Source organism: Telmatherina bonti (genome assembly GCF_933228915.1).
Source record: "Telmatherina bonti genome assembly, chromosome: 14".
Taxonomy (NCBI): domain Eukaryota; kingdom Metazoa; phylum Chordata; class Actinopteri; order Atheriniformes; family Telmatherinidae; genus Telmatherina; species Telmatherina bonti.
Window position 1 is genome coordinate 16,449,147 of NC_136612.1, and position 19,020 is coordinate 16,468,166.

At 38.2% G+C, this 19,020-nt stretch overlaps 1 protein-coding gene across 1 annotated transcript in view; it reads left to right on the forward strand.

The window, feature by feature from the left end:
• LOC306765064 (protein kinase C beta type-like) overlaps nucleotides 1-19,020 on the forward strand; it is a gene marked incomplete at both ends in the record, with an annotated part of 101,872 nt that overhangs the window by 68,780 nt on the left and 14,072 nt on the right. Inside the window, 3 exons of the mRNA XM_079252407.1 lie at nucleotides 7,256-7,399; nucleotides 14,155-14,328; nucleotides 16,244-16,335. Coding sequence (XP_079108533.1) covers nucleotides 7,256-7,399; nucleotides 14,155-14,328; nucleotides 16,244-16,335 — 410 coding nt within the window. The remainder of the gene's footprint in view (nucleotides 1-7,255; nucleotides 7,400-14,154; nucleotides 14,329-16,243; nucleotides 16,336-19,020) is intronic.

Sequence of the window (19,020 nt, forward strand, 5' to 3'; positions counted from 1 at the left end):
CACTGCTCTTAGGTACACAAGCAGAAGGAAACTACAGTAGCCCAGAAAGGTCAAACCATACATACTTGACAACAGCAGTTCACAAGTTCTTTACTTAAAGTACCACCTCAGAAAATATCACAGTTTCAAGTTAAGCTACAGAAAAAAAGACCTTTATTTTTCCATCACGTCAGACAGATGCAGGTTAGTTTCAAATAACAATATTAGTTATTGTTGAGTGATGGCAGCTATTATTAGCGATGTTTACAGGGACAGATATTTAATCTATCTGACTGAAATCAATCAATCGATCAGAGATTCAAGCTGACATGTTTTAAAGGTTTGATAAAGTGATCTGATCAGTTGCATGTTTACATGATTTAATACTTTTACTTTAATTTAGCACTTGAGACTTGTGCGCTGTGTACCAATTTGGAAGGATTTTTTTTTTTTTTTGCACTTTGAGCCTTTGGACCATCAAAATGCTCAATTATTCCTGTTTTACTTTCTGTCCAAACCAGTATATGCTCCACAATCCACTCAGCTGACATTTTTCAAGCTTTCCTTAAAACTGATTACATCACCTAGCCCCCAGATGGTTCAAGCATTCACAGAAACAACATCCCCCACAGAGATGATCGGTGTGGACGGGGTCAGTTTTTCTTAGGTCTAAACTACCTATCACTACCGGATTAAAGGTTTCGTCCAATCGAGGCCGACTGGATCAGCTGGGGTGTTTACATGACACATTTTTATTCTCTTTGGACATTTGATTGGCTCAAAAGTGCATCATGTAAACGCAGCAAATGTAAAAAAGGTTTAACACCTGAACTCAAGTTAGAACTTTGTCACATAACTCAGCAAAAGGCTCATATTCCTGAAACCTCATCTGTATGATCTGATCATTATTTTTAAACTTTGACCTCTTCGATTAACACATTGAGTCCCCCTCCAAAAAATGATTAAAAATCAAATTCAATTTTGAATAACAAAATCAGACATCACTTTTTATCATTGATGCAAATGACAAAAAAAATGTAAATGTATGGAAAAAGTAGCACCTGTTTGTGCCTCCTGTAAACGGTCGATCAGCGTCGACCAAAACGGTGGGAAAGCTGACAGCTGCGCTCCAGGGGGATTGAATTTTTTAATTATACCATTTTCAAAATGTCACTTGATCTGACCATGCATGATCTGGCCTCTTACACATGCACATTACGCATTTAAATGCGGACTGTTTGTCAGAGCACATTTGATGCATGCGGTACTAACTTGGCAAATTTGACGCTATTTTTTTTTAAAGATCCCTTTAGTGCAGTGGTTCCCAAACTGGGGGCGGGCCCCCCAGGGAGGGCCCAGAGTTATCACAGTGTAAATTCCTCAAAGTACTCATCGGAAATGATAAATCAACAAGAGAGACTTGAAGTAATAAAAAAAGAAAAAACTATGATGGAGCATATCTGCCCCTGCTTGACCAGTAATAGTAATGATCAATGGTAGGTAATAATGAGACCACAGTCTCAAATATTATCATCTAATATAGTGAAGTATGAAACCAAACAAGTTACACAACCACTTGGGTACTTTTCCTCAACACAAAGAAAAGCCTGCAGGTTACCATAGAAAAATAAACTATCCAACTATCATATAGGGCAAAGTTGTTTTACTAAAGCAGCATTGTCCCATAGAAAACTCAACTCACCTGAAGTAGTTTGCAGAAATTCCTGGTTTAAAATGTTTCACACTAAAGCAGAAGAATGAATAATGATACTGACACGGTTTTAATTATACCTACAATACAGCTACTAAAACTAAACACGCATTTCTTAGTATGTTAGTATGTTTCTTCGGTTTGTGTGATGGGAGGGGGGGGGGGCTTGACATTATTGTCGTTGATGAATTGGGGGCCCTGCAGAAAAAGTTTGGAAACCACTGCTTTAGTCAGTCAACAAGTAAAGGGTCTTTTCTGGTGTTATTGGAGACTTTTAGTGTGTAAAGTGAAAGAACATATTGTTTACTATTCTCCATTAGCAGCGGTTGCTGCGTAAGCCCTCCCCCGTCCAGAAGAACACAGTTGAAGCTCGGTTCTCTTGAAGCTCGGTGACTTGTATATTACATTAATTTTTTAAAGTTGATCAGCTGGCAAGTAGAGTATCACTGACTGATGAGAAAGCTGCTCCTTCAGTTTAATTTTTATTGCAGTACATGAAGAGAAGCTTTTATCACAGACTCCCACAGTTTGCAGATTATGCAATGTGTAAAAACATTATCCTTGGATCTGTGATCACACCAACATGCTTGGATCATGTGACATTTTCACAGTACTGTAACAGAAAAACTAGGTCACCTGGAGCGCTGCTGTCAGCCTCACTCAAAGGTGCAGATCTGAAAATCTCTGCGCAATTTTGGTTTGACATCTATGCCACCACAGAAAGAAAAATATATGATGATTTCAATCCCAAAGTTGGATACAAAATGTAAATATACAGAGAATACAATCATTTTCAAATCTCGTATTCCTAATAGATAAGATGCTGAAACTGAGACATTCTGCTGTTTAAATAAAAAACGTTAGCTCATTTTTAATTTGATGGCATCCGTACATCTAAAAAGATTTGGAAAAGGGACAACAAAAGACTGAAACAGTAACTGACACAAACCTAAAAATGAGTGGAGGCGCATTTAACAAATAAGTAGGCCAATGGGCAACAGCACAGTAACGTGACTTGGTATGAAAGGACCATTTCAGAGAAGCAAAGTATGTAAGATTAACAGAGGTTCATCCACCTGCAAATAATGCATTTAAAATTTGTCGAACCGTTCCACAAAGATGCTCTTCACCTTATATTTGCGAAGACTTTAAACATCCCTCTATCTACAGTGTGTAATATTGTCAAAAGATTGAGATAATCAGGAGAAAATTCCTGAAAGAAACAAGGCTGAAGGTCAGAAATACAGAGGCTTATGATCTTTGAACTCTCAGGCAGCTCAACATTAAAAATAAACACGATTCTGTCCTGGAAATTACTGCTTCGACTTAAGAACACATCTGTAAAATTTCACAGCAAATACAGTTCAAGCATCCAGCTTGTTGTCTGTGGACAGTTATGAAGCTCTCTGGTATGGTGACTATGGTGTGGCCAGCTTCCACATCTGTAAAGGAACTATCAGTACTGAAAAGTAGTGCCCGCTAAGATGGATTTTTTAGGCCAATTCTGAATATGATAATTGGGAGAAAAATATTCAATCAGCAGAATAATTAAAAAAACATTACAATAAGTAAAATAACTTCTTTGGTCCCTTAATGCTTACACCAAAATAGATATCAATTAAGGCAGGACATTATAGTCTTTCACAACATTTAGCCCTTTAACTTTTCAGCAAAGACAAATTTTCAAGTACAAAAACAGCAACAAATTAAACATCGGGCTGCCAATTGGACTTATGAATTTAGATTTAGATTTAGGCCACAGTGTATGCTGTATATAAGCAACAGAATAAGGGAAGTTACTGGAAAAACATTATATATGCAGCCCTGTGATGCCCCTTAATGACATTTTCTTTACTCCATTATTTTCTTTGCCACAAGTTATTTATCATAAACCAAAACAAAAACCAGAGACGCCTTTCTCAGATGTCAAAACATGTCATCTCTTGTAAAGTGGGATTTTACACATATATTAATAATTAGAAAGCCCAACTTTAATGTTACTAAACCACCGTCTCCTCTGCGTTCACATCACTCCTCTGAAAATGTGCCTAAACAAGCTGACGGAGAGATGTTGTTCTGTACTCTCAAATATTTTGTAAACCTTTATTTTTTCAGCTTGCTAGCTTTTAGGCTGTCAGCTAATGCTATGCTAGGTTAGCATAACTACAGTGATGTTGTTGTAGACACATATACAGTGTAAAACTCTCTTGTTAGCAGAGAGGACTGTGTATAGTAACAGTTAAGGCTTGTTCCCCTCGATAATACAAAATGATTTTATAATGTCACGAGTTATTCTTTAAGTTATAGATCAAATTCACACACACAGATCACACTTAGTTGTCAGTGCGCTTCACTGTATGCTACAAACAGGGGGAAACATAAGTTAAGTTGGCACGACTTTAATGAAAAGCGCTCACTCGTCATCACACATGGCAAAGAGAGTTCAACTGAAACTGGAGACATGTTTAGTCATTATTATTTCGTGGTATTATGAACTTACTGTACCTGTTGGCGAGCTCCGTTCATTGTGTGTTCCTGTTGTCCTCAGAATTTTGTGAAACTTTTGCCGTAAATAGCGAAGTGATTTTGGAAGTCTGAGCTGGGAACTCGTAAGTTTCAGAGGAGTCCAAGCTTCTAAACTTAAAGATGGCCCTGCCCAGTACCGTTTCTAATCCACTGTCGTCTTTATTAAAATTATTTAGAATATATTTTGTGTACGTTAAGTTTTTTTCCATAAACTGTAATTACTGTTGAGGCATATTGTTAAAAAAATTGTTGATTTGTTTTGCTTACTAGCTAATCATTACCACCTAAATTGTCTTGTGTTGGCATTATGCACTTTTACATTGGGTTTGTGATTTTCTTACTTAATAAAACACTTTGGAGGCATTCATTCTGCATGGCTTGGACATTTTGCAGCATTTACTGTTCTATTAGAAATTAAAAATAAATCATTGTTTAATCAGCAAAACTCTAATTATTATAAAAGAATAATGATTGAAAAGTTCATTTAAATTTTACAGCAACATCTGCTCTGGTTCAGACAATTTCTCCTTCAGGGAACGCCTTGGATTTTACAGCAAAACAATGCAAGAGCATGCACAACATCCACCACAAAGACATTGAGAAGAGTCCACTTCTGAACTGTCCTTCCTGCAGGTCAGATCTTTCACCATTTGGAGCAAGAAAATCTGTCAATCACGGCACAACAAAATATTACTGTTCCAAGCTTTTTGAAATGTGTTGCTGCCATCACTTTACAAATGAGCAGATATTTATATCAATACATACATTTTACACAAAAAGAATCCCACCTTTTTGGGGATTGGGATTGCAAATATAGGAAATATAAGTGAACCACAACTCCAATGTACAACCCTATTTTCAAGTCACATGATCACACCTTAAAGTCTGAATACTACTTGCTTAATGCAGATGGATCTTAGCCTTTATTTCTCCTCTTATTCCTCCTCCTCCTCCTAATTTTGCTTCCCTATCAGTTTCCTGTTTTGTCCTCTGTCTCCTTTAGTACCCCCCTGTGTGTTTCTTACTCTTCATCTGTTTTCACTCCCTCCTCTCCTCAAGGTCATGGTCCTCAGACACTCACTGAGACACATTCCCACGGGGGTATCAAGTGGATGCACACACACACACACACACACACATACTCAAAAATAAAATGAAACCTCAAGGGTGAAGCTCTTAGAGAAATGACAAAGAAGATAGGAAGAAAGAGACAGTGAGCTTTGCCTCTGCTAACATGGGTTGCGTGGCCTTATGTGACCCCTATTCAGAGTCACACACTCTCATGTACAGGGGGGTTAAAAGTTTATAAACCCTGTAAAGTTTTCTGCACCTCTGTAACTGAAAGCAGCGTCAGATGAATTTAATAGTCCTTAAAGTATTTAAAAGAACCCAAACAAATGAAATAACTTTGCTAAATGAGAAAATCATCCAGTATAATGTTTATTCATATTAAGCCAGATTTTTATTTCCAGTTATGTTTTTTGTATTTCTGTTAAAGAGTCAAAAGCTAAAAACTAGAAGTTTTTGCAAAAAGGGTGATGGGGGTGTTTATGTGGGCTGTGTAGATTGAGTGAGTGGGATTATATGTGCACTCAAAAGGGAGTGATCAGGTATGTGTTATTGAGCTCAAATGTTTTACACTCGAGTGTGGTAAAGTTTTATATTCAAATTTTATTTTATGATGTAAAGCACTTTGTGTGAAAATTGTATGAAAAGCGCTTTATAAATAAGCTTTATTTATAAAGCGCTTTATAAATAAATCTTTATTTGATTTGAGTCGTTATCACCACGTTTAAATTCAACTGTTTGTAGATTTTCTCCTCAAAATAAGGATCTTTTGAACATTTCTGTGAAAGTGCATCGTGGCATGAACAAATCAGATTTCAGAGAAGTTCATAAACAGAGTTGTTGATGTTCATCTGGCTGGAAAAGGTTACAAAACCGTCTCTTATGAGACTCCACCAATCCACAGTAAGACTGCTTTTGTAGCAATGAGAAAATTTAAAACCAGTGTCGCCCTGCCTGTGGCTGCTCAACCAAAGAAGATCATGCGAAAAGCAGGATGTGTAATAAATTGAAAGGACAAAAGGAACTCTCTCTGTGGTTGATATGTGTTCATGAGCTGAATGTCAGGAGAACACTGTCCAGTGAAGTGCATAACAGGAAAACCACTGCTCTTTAAAAAGATTAATGTTGGCTTTTTACAGTTGGGTAAAAATCATGTCGACAAGCCAGAAGATTTGAAATGTTATGTTTTAAGGAAGGAAACGACTCCATGCCAGCATCATAACCCATCTGTAAAACACGGTAGTATCATGATTAGGGCCCTTTTTTGCTGTTTTGATCAGAACTTATTTTTAAAAAAATATCCAAAAGTTAAAACCTCTTCTGCATGGGTTGTTTAAACGCAAAAACAATCCCATCTAATCACATCCTTCACTTCATCATTTTTCTGATGATGCTTTATAATGCATAGGAAATGACTTGCACACATTGCTGCAGAAGGAGCATCATTAATCTCTAAGAGCCTTCAGAATTTTGCTTTGGCACGATAACAGATACCTCTACCGTTCCTTTGTGTGTGTTTGTGTGACAACAGATGGAGACAGCAAATGCCTTTTATCCACTGATGAGTTGAGAATCATATGGGTTGTGTTGCACATTTGCACAACTTGCACAACAGACGGCGTGAAGTGAGGCAGAGTGTTTGTGTGTTTCCCATTTTCAAAAAGTAGCAGTGGAGACGTGCTGCAACTGCACTGGATTAAAAAAAAAAAAAAGGGCATAAAGACTCTGTCTGGATCAGCAATTTGAGATAAGATAAGAAAAGAGGGGATGTACTCCACCTGTACTTCAGTTCCTTGATGTGTGCATATTAATAAGGTTTATGTTCTACTGTATGAGCAGAGTAAAGGTGAGATGAAAAACTAAAGAATGGGATTGTATAAGATGTTTCTTTTGACCAGGATGAAATGTCCAGAATGGGAGCACTTTGAATTTATAACGTTTTGTACCTATTTTCCTTTCTCATCCATCTAGAGGGCTAAAATTGCAGTGGGCAAGAACACAGAAGGAAAGTCAGCAAATGCTGCCTCCCGGTTCGACTCCAATGGTAACCAAGATCGCATAAGGTTGTCTGACTTTAACTTCCTGATGGTACTTGGAAAGGGCAGCTTTGGCAAGGTAAGAGTCCATTTTATGCCATTCATAATTACACACAGCTGATATTTTATGTGGCATGAATGACATATTTTACATGATTTTGTGGCAATCCAATCCAATGCTCCTAAAGAAGCAGCAATCATTCATGTGCAAAGACCAATTTTATTGTGTTAGAAAATACGTTTTATATCTGCTAGCAGATATCAAACGAAAGGCAAGAAAAAATAGAGACAGAAAGAATTAAAGATGATGAAGCGCAGGTAGACAGAGATGGATGAAGGGGAAAAGGCAGAGAAGATGACGTGACACGTGGTGAGAGTGATGAAAGCAGAGGAAGATGGCGATGAGATCCATGGTGACAAGGTTGACATGAATGAATTGAAAGAGGGAATAAAGCGTCAGAGTGAATGAAAAGTCAGAGAGTGAGAAAGAAAGGAGGGGCGGCGGGCATTGGTGAATGAATGGAAATTCAAGAAACGTAAGAATGGGGAGGATGTGGTGTAAAAGAGAAAGACTGAGTAAAAAATGTGCAGAGCAGCGCCATGGAGACAGACTGAAAGCTACATAAGAGCACGACAGAGATGGAGGGGGGGAAAAAAAAAAGCGAGGCCATTGTCTGTGCATCAGACCTGTATGCCGGCTGCCTGTTTCCATGGTAACAGGCATTTAAAGCTACACTGATGCGTCACCACGGAGAGCCAGAGTTGAAGCTTGATCATTACTGGAATACCAGCCTTAACCCTTCGTGCACACATACCCGCAGATTTGTGAAATATGCAGAGGAACACATGTGCACGTTTACTGTTGGAGAGTGCGGGCACAAATGTGCAGTCTGTGTTTAGGCGAAAGTGTTCGTGCACGCACGTTGCTCTCACACACAGCAGTATATTTTATGAATTCAGCTTGTTTTACAGAGGTGCCTAACCACATGCAGGAGCAGGCGCTCGCGTGCCCGATGTCATTTTAAAGCCTCCTGAGTTTGCGTGGGAGGCTGGTTCCCTCAGAGCTGCTTTTTCTCCACAGCGTCAGAGGACATCTACATTACAATAAGGCTGCCTACATTTCTATGTGGAGATTTTTATGGCATGATTATAGCACACACATACACATATGCACACATTTCGTGGCAAAAAACAGGCAAGGGCATGTTTCATTCTGATGAGGGCTGTCATTTCCTACACTCCCACAATGCAGCACAACAGGAGTCTGCAGGACGAACGCAAAGACACAAATACATGTATGAAATTGTATTTATGTTATTTTGTGCATCATTACTTTTCTCCACTAAGGAATGCTTTTTAAGCATTGGAGTTTATTATTAATATTCCTCACAGATTCATGCAAACATGTTAACAAAACACATGTATAGAACTATAGTGTGCATGCATGTATGCATAACTGTCATGAGATCAGACAGTACTTTAAGCGGATGAGGTGAATGCAGAGCTCAGAGCTGTCTAACTACAACATGTCATGTTGCCATGGCAGTTCATATTAGCCTGACATGAGTGTGGCGGTGGTGTATGACATAGAAGTGGTTGAACTTGTTGAGCAGCTAGTGGGATGGAGGACTCCTAATGGCTTCTTCACTACAGCTGGGTTCACTGAACACCACCTCTTGGCTGTTTTTTCTGTGTCAATAAAGGGGAAAGGTGGCAAATGCTGTTAAAGACATGCAGCATTTCTTTACTCTTCAGTTGCTTGAAAATATATAAACTACTCATAAAAAATTCAGGATGTTCAACATTTTAAGAAAATTTACAGAAAATGGAAAAAGGTCATTGCTAGTGTGGTTGCATTTACATTATATTCAGAATTATGCATAACCTTTATCTCAAAATAAAAACTGGTGACAATAACCCCTACATTTAAAGAAAATCTCAGATGTTGCTTTAAAGTTTTTACTCTCTCATGTTGTCATTTTCCAGATGTGTGGATATAGAGGTTTATTGCAAATTTGTAATGGAAACCGTCCCATTTAGGCTTTTGTGATGTAGGGGGTCATGTGACCAGTTCATTTCAAGTGAAGATGGCACAATGTGTATGGGTGAAGGAAGAAACTGTTTTTTTATACAAACAATTAAAGAAAAAACTATAACTGCCATCCTTGATAGCAAGCAACAAGTAGAAAACCCTGAAACAATGCCACATATCTACCAGGCATAAACCACAATTTTTTTTAACATCTTGTCCTGCAGACCAGATTTTACAATAATTATGCACCAAACACCATTTAATGGAAACGCTTCCAAATTGTAATTGTACTTTGTAAAAATTTAAGAAATTATGCTTTTATTTTGTAATGCAAAATAGATGTACTTAACCTGCAAATGCAGCTATTGATATGGATGTAGGGCATTTCAGCAGAATCATGTCATGGAAATTCCTTGATCTCAAACAATATATTGAAACAAAAGCTAACAAAAGTGGGATTCTAAAGGGTGGGTACATCCAAATGTGTAACTGGTACTGTATATTTATGTGTTAGCACCTGTTCTACCTTCAGGTAGATAAACAACCAATCACAATCACATGAAAGGAACTCAGTGCATTTAGTCACGTAGACATGGTGAAGGCAACTTGCTGAAGTTTCAGCACTAACTCAAACAACCCTTGGTTACAACCGAGGTATGCAGAATATCATCTCTAAACACACATGACATCAAACCTTAAAGCAGGTGTGCTGCAACAAGACCACATCAGGTTCCATCTTCTGATGGCTACTGCCAGCAGGATAATGCACCTTGTCACAAAGTATTCCACTGGCCTCCAGAGTCACCAGATCTCAACCCACTTGAGCATGTTCTGCAGTAGATCTGAATTTAAGACCATTTAATTATTAAGTTATTTTTCTTAGTTATATTTAAGAAATAATTCATAGTTCATTTTAAAATAGAAAATTTCTCAGATATCTGAGGTTTGGAGTACCCATGGTCAAGATACTACTCTAGCCAAATAAAGGGTATGGAAAATGCATTGATGATCTTTATTTATTTATTCAATTAATTATTTATTTTCAGTTTCTATTAAACAGCTTTATCTCCTCAGGAAACACACGCTGGCTGGGTGGAAACAATGACTGCATGCACCATACATTATGACAGTTTTGAATAATACAACATAGTGCAGTGCCTGAAGAGAGTGGTTTCATTGATTTTCCCTGGATAAACTCACTCTGCAAGGTCAGCAGAGAAAACACAGTAGCATCATTAATGTCACATGACAGCTAATATCCTCAGGACTGTGTTCTGTTAAATGACCCCGAACAACTTTCTTGGATGAAACAGTGACACAACCCACAGTTCATAGCGCACTCGCCAGTTAATGGAAAAATGTGCAATCAAATTGAACACATTGAAGAGACACTTATCATAAACTGGAAAGCATAATAAATCAGTTACATAATACTGCATGCAAAAAGTGAACTGCAAAATAAATTGGCCTTCTAAATTAGTCATCACAGGTTGTTGAGTCTGCTGCAGTATTTCATTTTTGAGAAAACTCTGCTTCAAACTCTTTCATGCTGATCTTGTCCTTGTTGTTGTGTAAAATGAACTTTCGGCCAGATGGTGCCCTTCCTTTTTGTTTCAGCTTTAAAGGGTTTGTATTTACATAGAGTCACACTGCTGCCATATGCCCTTAGTCCATTTATGCTCACACAAACACACACACACACACGCGCTTAAATCTTTCTCAGCAGAGGGTACCAACTTTGATTGAACTTAGTTAGATTTTTTATGTTGTAAATTCTTAAACTGTGACTACATTCTTACATCTGCATACATGTAAATAAATATATTTCTTTGTCCATCTGTGCTGCACTCCCAATAGTATACTGAACCCAGTAACCCCCCTACATTATCATACCTGAATATGTATAAGACATAAACAGCCAAGCTGCAAAGTGTCTGATCTCACTGGGATAGAAATGAAAATCAGCCCCTTAAGCCCCAGACTAAATTTGAAGCTTCCGCCTATATAACATCATCTAAGTCAGCTTCCCAAACTAAGTAATCTTGGGCTCTGCGGTCAGTGGACACTAAGTTTCTTTATTCCCATCACCGGACGACGTTAAGATCTGAAAACCTCAATAAAACTGGACACTTAACTTGCACCAAATCAAATCCATAACTCACAGAATACATTTCAGGCTCATAATCGTGAGTCAGTGATACCTTCTATGCAAGGTTATTAAACCTGCAGATTTATCCAGTCTATTGAAACAGAAATAAAGCACACACAGGTTTTACATAGATTTCTCTCACAGTAAAACTCGGTGGCTTCTTTAGTGAACGTTCAACACTCTCGAACATTCAAAACCTTTTAAAAGTTTGCATCAGTGGCCTTTTCTTTGACAAATGCAGCAAGACTTTCTAAAGAGTTCCCCAGGGTGGATGGAGTATAAGTCACTCTCATTGCATGAGATCATGAAGTGTGTTTGTACATCATTAAGCTGATACCCGTCTGCGGCAGTTTATAATGGGTGATATATTTTATAACTGTACTTGAGGCACATATACAGTGTTTACAGACATGCAGATTAAGCTGTGGTCCTTCTTAGATCTAAATTAGTTGTGGTGCCAAAAGAATTCAACAAAACATCATTAAAATGCTTTAATTGGTTATCTGAAATTATTTTATGTGAATTGGTTTAGACTTGAATCTAAGAATATTATTAATATTTTTAAAAAAAAACATTAAAGTGTGAAATTAAATTGAATGTTTCCTTGTTGAATTTTTTAAACTCAAATTAGCTTTGTAGAAGCTAACACAGAATGCTAACAGTGTGAATGCATTCTTTGTTCATGTCAGATGCTATGTTTGAAGATAATTTTTTTTCAGCTGTAGACTTGGTCATGTAATAGTGTATTCTGCAATGTGCTTTGCCTCCATTTCTTTAGGTAGAGAATAAATAGTAGCATATTCATGTAATAAGATGTAAAAAGATCCCTTAGCAAGGCTAGCAATAGCGCTGCCTTGGCTAAGTATGCCATTGCCATGGAAACAAAGAGAAAGTTGAAGTGTATTCTCATGCAATACATGCTGGCGTTGAAGGTAAAACCCCCAGTTTTTCAGTCCACACAGATAAACCAAACATCTTCATATTGAAAATGTTTTTAAAAGTTCTTGCTCAGTACCCAAAATGTGGCCCCTTTTTTTGGAACAGATCTTCTCTTGTCCTCATATTCTCAGGAAAGAGTGTGAATGTACAAAAAAACACAGTATGGAAAGAAAAAAAAAGATGAAAGTGAAAAACCAAAGAAAAAAATAGTTTGGGCAAGGTAAAAATGAGAGAAGAAAGCAAATATTCTTTTTGTTTTGAGGGAATGTAATATTAGCTTCACCTTGGGTATAAGGCAGGTATATTAAACACACATATCAGTGCAGAAGTACTCATGTTGTTGGTGCATTTTTGGATAAGTGAAGGATCACATGTTTTCTGTTTGCTTTTTGTAAGTGACCTGTGCATGCACCACATACTGTATGTAACACAGATAAAGGAAAAACCAAAATACGTTACTGCAGCCTCTTTCTCTTCCTCATTTCCTTTTCCCATCCTTCCTCACCTTGTACAACGCCTCTGTTTCATGAACCCTTCTCATACTTCTAAATTCCACTCTTTTCTTTCTCTTCTTCCTATTTCTTCTTGGTGTGCTCTGTAATGTCATGAAGGGCAACAAAAACCACACACATTTAGAAAAGGCATTGGGTCTTTGTAACAGTGTGAAAAAAATACATTTGATACCAGCAAAAATCAGTCTTTTTTTGTACACTTTATATTTATTTGAAGTGTTAAAGCATCTTTGCAATCATTTTCCATTCTCTCAGCCTTGCAGGTTATAACAGCAGATGCACAACCTAAAAATCCTTATAAGTATTTAATTGTGATATCCTTGATTTATGATTGACAGTATCAATATTGTCTGTTGCTAGCCAATTCTCTGCTGTTGTTTTAATGTGTTCAGCTGACTTAAAATAAAAATGAAAATGTTAAATTGGGATTAATATACTAATTAATTTTCTTATGTTGAACTGCATTTGCTGTTAAAGAGCCTGAATTACACCCATATCTGATGTCCTACATTAATATTTTGCATCTTTTATTACATTGTTTTGAAAAGGCTCAACTAAAGGAGCAGTCTACTCTTTTTGGTACGGTAGTAATTCTATGTTTTTAGCAATAGAAAACTTCCTTTGATATGCAGGCCAAATAAAAGTATGTTGGTGATGGAGATATAAAATTAAGGTAACACCTGGGTTTGAAAGAGGTTTTTTCTGGCAATGCCAGTGGCAATGTTTTCTGTAAGAGAGAACATCTTTGTTTGTTGTTGACTTTGTAACACTGTAAATGTTAGATTATTTTAGTCTGACGTGTTTTAGACCCCAGAATCTGGTGAATTGAAAGATAAACTACAGTGAAAAATCTATCAGAACGTCATCACATTTATGCTAAACTTCTCTCGGCCTTCTGCTTTTCACTTCTCTGGTTTTGTCTCTTTAAGAAGCATCTTGAAAAGTTATGAATTATTCTTCCTTTCTCATGACCCTTCTGTCTTTGTTTCCTCCTTCACTGTCTAATGAAACAGTCAGAGAAGCTTCTTTCTATCACTGCATCCTCTAAAACATTGCCTCTTATCCCTTCTCTTCACTTTTTTCTCTCATTTTTACCTTTCTTCTCTGCTCACTTCTTTCCTACGTTGCTAAAAGCCAAGACAGATTTTTAAATACTGATAAATGTTTCTTCTTCCCCCCATGCCTTTCATCTTCCCCTGTAGGTGATGCTTGCAGAACGTAAAGGGACGGAGGAGCTGTATGCTATAAAGGTCCTGAAAAAGGATGTCGTGATCCAGGATGATGACGTGGAGTGCACCATGGTGGAGAAGAGAGTGTTAGCTTTGTCTGGAAAGCCTCCGTTCTTAACACAGCTGCACTCAACCTTTCAGACAATGGTGGGTTGGTCAACATGTTCTAACAACGACTTTTTATTTGCATAACATACTTATTTTTGGATTATGTGGGGGAAAAGTGTTTATTAAAAAAGATCAAATTGCCAATTGTTCTTGCAAAGACTCACAATGGCATCCTCTGCTTTTGGCTAATTTGGTAGCTAGTTTATCAACTGTTTTGTGTTAGATAATCAAATTATAGATTAAGTTTCTGATCATTTGAATTCCAGAGGATTTTATACTTTTTTTTTTTTTTTAAATGATCATCAGAAAATTCTGACATCAAAGTGTGCCAAGAAAATATCTCCCACTACTATCCCATAACCAGCAGCTTGAACCATTCCTACTAGACAGGATAGATCTATGCTTTCAGGGTGTTTGCACATTTTAACATCCAGCAGTCTTCTGCATTCTGCTGTAGTATTACTTTCAAAGGAACTGTAACCAGATTCAGCAGTATACAAATTCATTCCTATACTGTATATGGCACCTATCCATAGTGGCCTCTTGTCCAATGATTGCTGGGATAGGCTCCAGCTTCTCTGTGAGCCCTGATTGGACAAAGCGGTTAAGAAAATGGATGGATAGATATCCATAGTGCTTATTGGTAGGGCACAGTGGCGTCAACTTAAAATTGAAAAAAAATAGTATAATTTTTATGCATTCATTCAATTTACCTATTAATACTCATTGTATGTGGAGTTCACAGGGGTAATGGACAAAATAACATGTCTGCTAAAACACTTGTTTTTTTAGTGTATTTCAAGGAATACACATTTTGGATGGAATATTGATGAGCAGTTGTTTAATTGTAAAAAATGTGGGTTGATATTAGCATACAAGGGCACTCATCCCAAAATAAAAACACAATAATAAGACTCTAAAAACAGTAAACTGAAGCAGCACCCCTTGCAGGTCCCTACGTTGTCAAGGTGCATATAACAGAAGTGAGTGTAGCATCCAGCTCAAGGGCACACCATGAGCGCTGTGGTCTCAGCAGAAGCTACTTGCCTGCTGTCACCAGCTCACAGCTGGAATACACAGCCTGAATTCATATTTGATTCATGCTCAACTTGTGATGTATAATCCGTATTACACTAAAAATGAGTCAACAGAGGGGTAGATATAGCTCTCTGGTTTCATGCATCGCCTTCAGTGCATGCCCCTTAATTTGACATGCCACAAACACACTCATCTGTTCGTGTCCTCCTTGATTTGAGATGTGCTGTCAATCAGCTTCAAGTCGTCGTTAAGAAACACACAAATAACTCTGGCCTGCACACACAGACGAGGAGTGAGTGTGCAAATCCTGCCCAGAACTAATTCTCTGACCAGAGGAAGGCTTTTGTCCATGCGATTTAGTATGCAGTTATTAAATGCAGGCAATTATAAGAGCTATGCATTCACATATACATGCTGCACATTATTTATAGGGCACCGATGTGAATGCAGTTAAATCACATACACTTAAACACACACAGTGTGCATGTGTTGCACACGGACTGCTGCTCATAAGACTTATCAGGCAGTGCAGACCCTAAACACACAAAGCTGAACTTTATTTTCAGAAGAAGAAAACACACACACACACACACACACACACACACACACACGGCTATATACTAAATCCCACCACATTTTCCCACAAACTATACCTTATTGGCAATTTCTGTAGATAATAGAAGACAATAGGTTCTTAAATTGATGTCACTGACTTCCCCGAGTACAAGACTGAGACCAGCCAAGTGATCGCTTTTTTTCTGTCCCCTTCCCAACCTTTTTTTCCTTTTGTCCCCCTATTTTCACTTTGACATGACCACCTCTGTACAACCTTCCCTGTAATTTCCAGTTTTTCTCGTCACTATGAGACATGCCACTGTGTTCGTTTTGACCTGTTTGTCTTTGTGTCTCTCCGTAGGACCGCTTGTATTTTGTCATGGAGTACATCAATGGCGGAGATCTCATGTATCAGATACAGCAGGTTGGCAAATTCAAAGAGCCCCATGCTGTGTAAGTACACACACACACACACACACACACACACACACACACACACACACCTTTTTTGTGCCATGTATTTCAAATCTCTGCACAACAGATTCAGTTTAATGATGCTTTGTTCTCCCTAGTGGAAAGCTAATGGTGTGCTGCTTAATTAATCTCTTAAGATTTGAAGGTAAGAATCAGGTGCATGTGTGTGATACAACCTTGCACAACAGTATCCATGAGGAGAAAATGACCATCCAACAAGAGCTCATGTCTGTGAGCAGAGCAGCCTCCTTGCTAGAGAGCAGAAACACTCCTCTTCAACATGTGCACTGCATGCACAAAACTCTGTCTGTGTCAAGACTGGTTTCCTGTACCAGCTCTTCATGCAGTGGAGTTGAAGAAGCCTCTGGCTGAAGACATTCCAGTATTTAATAAGTATTTAAGGTGGAGGGTGTGCTGTTTCTCCCACTGGTTGACTTATCATAACTAAAATTAAACGATGCAACTTATAATCTAAATATTTTAATGTAGCTGCTGTTCCTACAGTTGTGTTCCACTGCTTTTCTGTGTGTTGCTGTGTGTGTGTGTTACAGGACTGTGGTTTACAGCAAGATATTGTCCAATCAAAGGAGTGGAAATTTAAATGAAAAGGAAATTGAATGGCTTAATCATGTTCTTGTCACATCCCTGTGCTTGCAGGTCTATATTTGTGCATGTAGAACAGCGGTGCTCCCAGTGGATGACACTCTCCTGTTCACTAGTATCACACATGTCTGTTTTTGCATGTACACCTTGTAAAACTAAGTAAACAACATAGATCAGTGGTTTAATTGGCTCAGCTGATGGATGAACAACCTCCTACAGAGCCTGGGGGTAAAACGTGTTTTTTGCCCTTAATCAAGTTCATTCTTTGAAGAACTTCAAAGATATTCAAGTAATCCAGCAGTTTCCTCAGAGTTTTTGGTATGTGGTACCACTTGAACTTCAAAACTGTAGAATGTGATTAAGCTGACTGGTGAGATGATGGATGTCGGACAGAATCAGTGGGAGCAGAAGCTTAAGTCTGTTTCCCCAAAAGTCAACAGTTTTTAAAACCCACTTTTTGCTTGTACAGCTTCAATTCTTATCGCCTATTTATATACACTCCCCAGCCACCATATAAGGTCCACCTTATTCATGAGTTGGACCCATTTTTCCCATTAGAACTGCCTTATTTCTTGGTAGTATAGATTAAACAGGGTATTGAAAACATGCCTTAGATATTTAGTTCCAGGTTGACATGACAGCATCATAAGACTGCTGCAGATTTGTGAATCTCCTGTTCCAACACTTCCCAAAGACTCCGTATTGGATTGAGATCAGGTGACTGTGAGGGCAATTAGAGTATAATTGTCTTGTTTAAGAAGCTAGTTTAAGATAATCTGAGCTTTGTGACTTGAAACATTTTGCTCTTGGAAGTAGCAACCAGAAGACTGAGGTCATAAAAGGGATGGTCATGGTCAGTAAACGATAAACGATCATCTGTGGGTACTTAAAAGCCAAAAGTATGCCAAAGTGATATCCCTCTCAAGTACCCCATCACCAGCAGCCTGGATAATTCATACGAGGCAGGATAGGTCGATGCTTTCAGTTAGTTGACACCAAATTCTGACCCTCCCATCTGAATGTGGCAGCTAGTTATCTTTAGATCAGAAATCAAACTCAATACTGATACTATGGAGAGTGTTGTACACTCATTTTGATTCTACCACAGAAAAAACACACACACATAAAACTCAAATTCAGAGCACCACAACGGTAAAGTTCACACATGTCAGACAGGGACTTGGTCTATACAGGTCACCAATACTCTGGTGACTTGGTGTCTTTATTTCCAGTGTTACTGGTAGAGTGGGTTGTGTTTGTGGTTGTTTAGGTTTTGCTTCTGGTCCCCTTCTGTTAATCCCAGCCTGGGGTTATGAGAGGATGATTTGTAATGTATTATTATTGTCAGATGTAAATAACATAGTTGTGTAAACCTGGCAGCATGGTTAAATCACCGTAACTGTGGATGCTGGACGTGACCTTCCACTTTGTTTTTCATTTCACTCTTTTTGACCCAAGACCAAAAAAGTACTCCTTGCTTCACAGTGGTAGAAAGCGCTAGCGCGTTGTGCAATGAGATGATTGTAAAGCACTGAGAAAGGTGCCAAAACACGGCCAGCTATGAAATGAACTTACGTTAATGATGGCCATACTTGGCAGTGGCACCTGAATATTTATATTTTTTGACAGCAGCTTACTAACATCTCCATGTGTATATCTCTATGGATAGATTTTGTAGTGAATGTTCTTAAGGATGTGTTCACACTGGGGCAGCTCGGTCTGGTTTAAACTAACCTTGGTCTGCTTCCACAGACTAAACACACTTTTAGATTCTGGTGAAGTTGTGCTACAAAGTCCAAGCAGTGATCTCACTGTTCAGATTTTCCACCCAAACTGGCCTCGGAGAAATAAAGCATTAGTTGCTTTTGGCCATGTCTAAAGAATGTCTCTTGTGTATTCAGTGGGCCCACCAGGTATCTGCTGTAGGTTGAGGGCGTACCTGCCGTAGTGCTTGTAGCAAACTGCTAGAGGCTGCTGATCATTTCCTTGGACCTGCAGATCCAGCAGTGGTATATACCCATGCTAACTGATATCTTCCTGGATACTAAATTTTAGTATCTA